General features: G+C 41.0%; 2 protein-coding genes across 2 annotated transcripts; both read right to left on the bottom strand.

Annotated features, from left to right (window-relative positions):
- Positions 1-2,860: 2,860 nt before the first annotated feature.
- SARC_11445 (hypothetical protein) lies at positions 2,861-3,973 on the bottom strand (the record flags this gene model as incomplete). Its single annotated transcript, XM_014294471.1, has 3 exons — positions 2,861-3,337; positions 3,520-3,778; positions 3,885-3,973. 3 exons carry the CDS (start codon positions 3,971-3,973, stop codon positions 2,861-2,863), a joined length of 825 nt encoding a protein of 274 aa, XP_014149946.1.
- A 742-nt stretch (positions 3,974-4,715) lies between these two features.
- SARC_11444 (hypothetical protein) lies at positions 4,716-5,678 on the bottom strand (the record flags this gene model as incomplete). Its single annotated transcript, XM_014294470.1, has 2 exons — positions 4,716-5,075; positions 5,187-5,678. 2 exons carry the CDS (start codon positions 5,676-5,678, stop codon positions 4,716-4,718), a joined length of 852 nt encoding a protein of 283 aa, XP_014149945.1.
- Positions 5,679-6,357: the final 679 nt, after the last annotated feature.

Raw genomic sequence — 6,357 nt, 5'->3', positions numbered from 1 at the left:
CTTCTCGTGGCTTCCACGTGACCTCCAGTTGGCTCATAAGCTTTGTATAAAAATGTAGGATATCATTATACGTAGATCTAGGCGGTGGTTAAGATAGTATAGGCGGAGGTTAATTGCGTTGTTGCAGTGTTGAAGTATCCTACTTGTGGAATTCTAAAAGCAACCTCTAGTGTTAGTTTTAAATGAAGGGTTTCGGGGGGGGGGGGGGGGGCGCTGTTGTGTTAGAGAGTGCGGTTTAGTGTAGGGAGATGAGGGCATCACGCTCCATCGATTCAAGCCAGCACGGACAACTACATTGCGTGGCCGTATGAACCAATATGCAACGATGGGGGTATGTAGCAAAATTGTTTTACTGAAAGCCAAATGAGTGTCTTCAAGAATGGAAAGCGTCCACGTATAGGATGTGTCACGGTTTTATCGCTACCGACACCCGTGGATGAATCAAGTGACATTGATGTCCAACCTAAAGTAGAATCTGAATCTAGAGTACTTTCTTTGGTAGTTAACCTTGACAATGATACCAATGTTACGGTAAATGAGAAGTTGCTTGTTGTGTCGTGCGATAAAGACAGAGATACTAGGTGTGATAAACATAATGTAAAAAAAATCGCATCTGTATATGCATATGAAAACATGCCAACAGCATCATCACCAGCAAAGATCGATATTTTGTCGTTGGCGGCGACTTCCACACGGGGCAGAGGGCGAGACCAGGGAGATGTGGATATAGCTAAAGTATTTAAGATAGCACTAATAAGTGGTCGTGTCTTGTTGATTCATAAAGAATTTCGTTCACTAAGTGATATAGCATCTCAGTACTTACAAAGCATTCGTGCACAGAACATGAATCACGATGGATGGGTTATGAATGTCAGTGAGTATGAAACTGATCTCATATTCACGCGGATACTATACTTTCCGGCAAGTACTACTCCTGCCATGCAGACAGTAAATATACTCTTTGCTGGTGCATGGACTAATCAGCTAAAACCCATGGGCAAGTTCCACATCACATATAGAACACCATTGCCAAGGCGATATGCTTGTCCACGATCGAATGAAGTAGAATCACAAAAAATAATCGTACACACACGCCATAACAAAACACTTAGTACATGGTCAGATGGTTTGAAATCTGATACTAGTGTAATAGAAACCTTAAACTGGGAGTGGAAGTCGTTGAATAGAAGCTTTACTTTACTAGGAGCACCGGAGAAATCAACAAATATGAAAGTGAACGACTGGCGGGACGGTATGCGCAAAGCAATGTCGACAGAGAAGTCGATACGTCCGAGTAGTAAAATATCGAGTAAGCATAGGCATGCTACTTCTGAAGACACTACTACTAAATCGCTCGCACTAACAGACATTGCTCTAGCGAGGCCTCAAATGGTCGAAGATACTACTACGAAATTAGTGAGTCCTAGAGTGACAGCAGCAGAGGAAGAAGGACCGAGTTCTGCCAAAAAGCTCAAGTTCTGACTAACGTATGCATATGTATGAATTGTCTACGTATATGTATGAAGGCATATATTCAAACTCATTTATACATAGCACACAACCATATGTGTATATAGCAATGAATCACCTAAAAATTGATCTATTACATAAATAATGTAAATTGGGCGTGTGTATAATATGCGTGTATATGATATATTGCAATATACAAACATACAAACATATATATAACAATAACATAGTATACACAAACATATATTCATTCATACATAAATTATGTAAATTGAATGTGTGCATAATATGCGTGTATATAATATCTTGTAATATATAAATATACAAACTTTTATAGCAATAACATAGTCCTAAACATATAATATACTGACATACATACTTAATTATACTCATGCGCATATATATATATATATATATAGTACGAAGTAGGTACTATTTATTTGTACAGCTTAGATTTCTTCGCATGATTTATTGTTGGCTTGGAATGCTGCGCACGCCTTAGCATGGGGGAGTAGGCTTTAAAATTCTCGTTTAGATGCGCCGCAGATGGACGCTGTGCACCTATAGAGTTTTCTAATTAATTTGGTCGCTGATTGTCGTGGCAATGGCAGTGCTTGTGAGTAAGGTACAGTGAAGACATTATCTGTGTCAGGCTGGACTGGTATTGTGGTATGTACACGTTTGTGAATCTAATTGTGTGTGTCCGTATGTGCTATTGGTTTGCGAGTTTGCGTATGTACTGGAGTTTGTTGTGGTATACGTGCAGTTATATTCAAGGTGTTACCGGAATCTCCGGGCGTGTAAACATAATTGCAGGTGTGTTTGGTAGCGTGGGGCATGGCTCTTGGTCATGAGGTACTACAGGGCGTATATATACATGTACTGGTGTTTCCATTTATGTAGCGCGGTTGAAGTCCGGCCCGTGCGGTCGCGAACGCATGTGTAATGCAAACTCTTGTATCTGCGACGCCTGTTGTATATCTGTCTCATGTGTCTCATTTATGAGTTCGTGTTACTGGTATCTTCTGCGAATATCGCACAAGTCTTAGCGTGACTTGACACGCTGATGAAAAATGCATCACAGCCTCCGCATTGTTTACAGTTTGAATTCTTCAAATAGATGACTTCGACTTGTATTTTTTTTTTGATGTTCTCCAGAGTTGTAGCATACTTGTCCGCTCAATTATTCCCAACGTCACGTAGTAAGCGTTGTAAGCCAATTTCGGCGGAAACTTTATCTGCTGTATTTATACCCTGTTTATACCAATTGACGCATTTCACAGCAGCCTGTTCACTTAGTCGCACTGTGTCGTTCCTACCACGTTGCCTTTTTTGCAGTAACGTGGTTTTAGCGTATCACGATACTCGGGATGCACATCCTCAGCACGAGCTATTTCAAAATTGAATTGATTTTGTTGATCGCCACCGTTCTGCGGCAAAGTTGAAATCCATTGCAGAAGCTCAAGACAGCTTCTACAAGAATGTTGCCTTGTGCGGATTCTGTATCGTTAGTAAAGATATGTTTCGTTCCTGTCCCCTTCTCTTTTATCGTGGCAGTAGTATATATAGACTCCATGTCAAAGGGCAGCAGCTCCTTGTCGTCAGGATAAATAACAACTACAGGTAGGATTCCGGTTTGTGAGTGGATAATCATTCCGGTTTCAGTAATAAAAACATCGGGTATCTCTTGGGCGCCGTGTACCGTGGTCTTCTTTTTCATTGCTTCACACTTCTCCTCGAAAGGATCTGTACTTCCCACCAAGAACACAGCAGTGTCCTTAATCGTTCTCGTGCCCGCTTTTTTGTTGGGATCCCAGCGCACTAATGCCTTGAAGATGTCCAATGGACAAGTAATGTTATTCATTGACTATATCCAGTTATTGATAAACCGAGCTACAAATGAAAAACATACATCGAGCACAAACTTCTCTATGCGTAGAGGACTTATAAAGTGATTTTTATGGAAGTATTTCAAATCATGAGCGGTTAAATTGTATGTATGTAAGTATATTTCAAATCATGAACGAATATAGTAGTTAGAATCAAAACCCAGCCCATACTCTGTTGCGCCTCAGTGAATAGCCATTGTACGATACGTAAATCATGACCCATGTCTTTCAACTTTCTGTTTATCCGCAAACACTCCGTGAAGTTTTCTGTTGCTGAGAATGCTCCGGCATTGTCGCTCTGCAATATAATTACATTCTTATTCGGAAACCGTTTCTTGATGTGCAGGACTAGCCCCTCGATTGCAATCTGTACACTGTCACAGTTTTGGTCGTGGTCCGTCATTATCATATCCAAGTATCTGAGAGTATTAATTTGTTATGGTAATTAATTATATATTCGAGTTACATTTATGAGTATCAAATCAGTGGTGAATATACGAAAGATTATAATCAATGTATGCTTACCTGGTTTTGATCGGCTCGCCCATCTCGTCTCTGTATGTTATCGCGACTCCGTGTGGACGGTGACCCTTCTTATCAAAATATTTGGTCATATCCTCGTTGTACCATTAGGATAGAATGTTTTGTTTATGGTCGAGAATAACGTGTACCGTTTTTGTGTCTAGACTTACTTATACTTGCTCTATATAGTGATTTCGCCAGCTACCTCTGGCTGTGTGATTTTGAAACCGTAATATCTCACTATTAATGATATCTCGTACTGGTAGAATGGAGGCGAGCTCCACAAAATCCATTTCTTTCCCGTATTCATCTGTAGCGTGCGTATCAGCTAGAGGCGACAGAAAAGTTCGGAAGTCGAGGCTCTTATGTAAGCCAGGCATGTCTGCATTCACAGGGCCAAATTCAGTCCGCGTGTTGTGACGACCGTTCATTATCTTTGTTGTTATAATGTGTAAGCTGCGTCGCACATGCTTCTCTATTCATGAGACGAGTGGTAGCATCTTTAAACACTCTCCACATTTAAACTCATGTGTCCTCGTGTATTTGTCCCCCCCCCCCCCCCCCCCCATTGCCCGCTCAAGGCAGTGAAAATAGTCACCGTCACATCGTGTTGCATCATGAATACAATATTTAGTACAATATTTCTTGATGAATGTTTGTAGCTTCTTCACTTCTTCGTCGAATACTCAATAGTCTTTACAGAAATCGATCAAGAAATCAGTATTATTGATGAAGGTAGTGAAGTAATAGGATAGTCCAACTTGTTGTTTAGCTTCCTTGGTGACTATATCTAATAAACTATAGAACGGCCGCATACCAATTTGCTTGTATGTTTCATCTCCAAATGTAATTGGGATAGGTTGTGGTGTGATGTCTGTGCTCTGTGTTAGTGTATGTTTCATCTCCAAATGTAATTGGGATAGGTTGTGGTGTGATGTCTGTGCTCTGTGTTAGTGTATCGTTTGCTCGTTGTGCTCTTGTAGAGAGATGTGCTCGGAGAGTTTTCGGCCCAAAGTGCTCCTCGTAAGACTTCCACATCACCTCCTTGCCATATTTGCGCAGCATATATGGTACATCCTTTAAACAAGCCTTCAAATATCGGGGATTCCTCAGTTGCCCCGCGCTAAATCCAGTTGTCATATCCGAAATATTATGTACCCAGTTTAAAGCGTACAAGAAGTTCGCAGATCCGGTCTAAAACATGTGTGCACATGGAAAAAAGATAGATATATTAAGCTCCAGTGACATTACTTAGGGGCTACTAAGAGTACTCTATTGAATCTTTCAGTATATCACGCTACATACCCCAGGCTTGTATACGGCACGTTCGGATATCTTCTGGCCTTCAAGGAGATCTTCCATGTCTATCTGGGCCCTGATAGCATCATGAGTTCCAAACTTAGATATCGGGGTGACTGGATCGTCGTTGTTTTCGTCTGTTGGTGTTTGTGGTCTTTCGCGTGTAGGACTAGATTCATATAGCGACTTTGCATCATCGAGTGCTTGTATCACCAATATTGGTTTTAGGTTGCTGATCAGTATGCAGGAATCAAACAACAGCGCAAACATTGTTCTACGAGTAATACTACTGCTAGTACATACGGCCACATCTGACAAAGTATTTATGTGCTGCAAATCTTTCTGTTCCTTATTTTCGACGTTCACGACGAGTTTGTAAAGTAGAGAACTAGCCCTTACATCGTTGTTGTACAGTGTCTTACACAGTTGCTTCACTAAACCACGTACATGTCCCACGATTGCGTCGACACCTTTATATTGTAAGGCGGCAAAGGACATCTGATAGTAAAATGGCTGCACCTTATCTCCAAGGGCTGTATACAAATTGTCTATCGAAGTTTTGTACTATGTGATTTTGTCCTTTTCAACTTCCCGCTCTGCCGCAGCCAAGACAACAACTTCGTCTTAGTCAACAACTTCTTTCTCACGAACTCTGTCCACGATTTCTTTTACCCCTTTTCTGGCCCTTGTGGTTGGTTGTGTGACAACAACATTCACTACCCTTACAAGCGTAAGTATAGTCATCGCCACAAGGAGTCTCGCATCTAAGACATCGGCTACATTTTTCGCATTGGCCCCTTTTGTGGCGATGTGTTGCAATAGGGCAGGGCCAATATGTATCAGGCTGTGCTGAAATAGTACTAGATTCCGACGCCATGCCTGTGTAGCTAAAAGTATACCAGTAAGCAGCAGCCACAAAATGTACACGACTTTCCCTAAATATCTATGAAGAGACAGTACTATATGTGCATATTTGAATCATATTTTACCATGCACCATCGTAATTTTGAAACCTTTTTGGGCGGGCTTTTGAATTTGAACCTATTTATATATCAAAAAACCTATTCTTAGCACAAATCGGTCACATATTACCAACGTGTTGTAACTACCTAGTATAGCTAACTTTTGAACGGACATAGCTACACTAGTACTTCCAACGAGAGATCGTCTTTGAAAT

The sequence above is a fragment of the Sphaeroforma arctica genome (assembly GCF_001186125.1).
Source record: "Sphaeroforma arctica JP610 unplaced genomic scaffold supercont1.1691, whole genome shotgun sequence".
In the NCBI taxonomy this organism is placed as follows: Eukaryota; class Ichthyosporea; order Ichthyophonida; genus Sphaeroforma; species Sphaeroforma arctica.
This window is presented reverse-complemented; position numbering and strand designations above follow the sequence as displayed.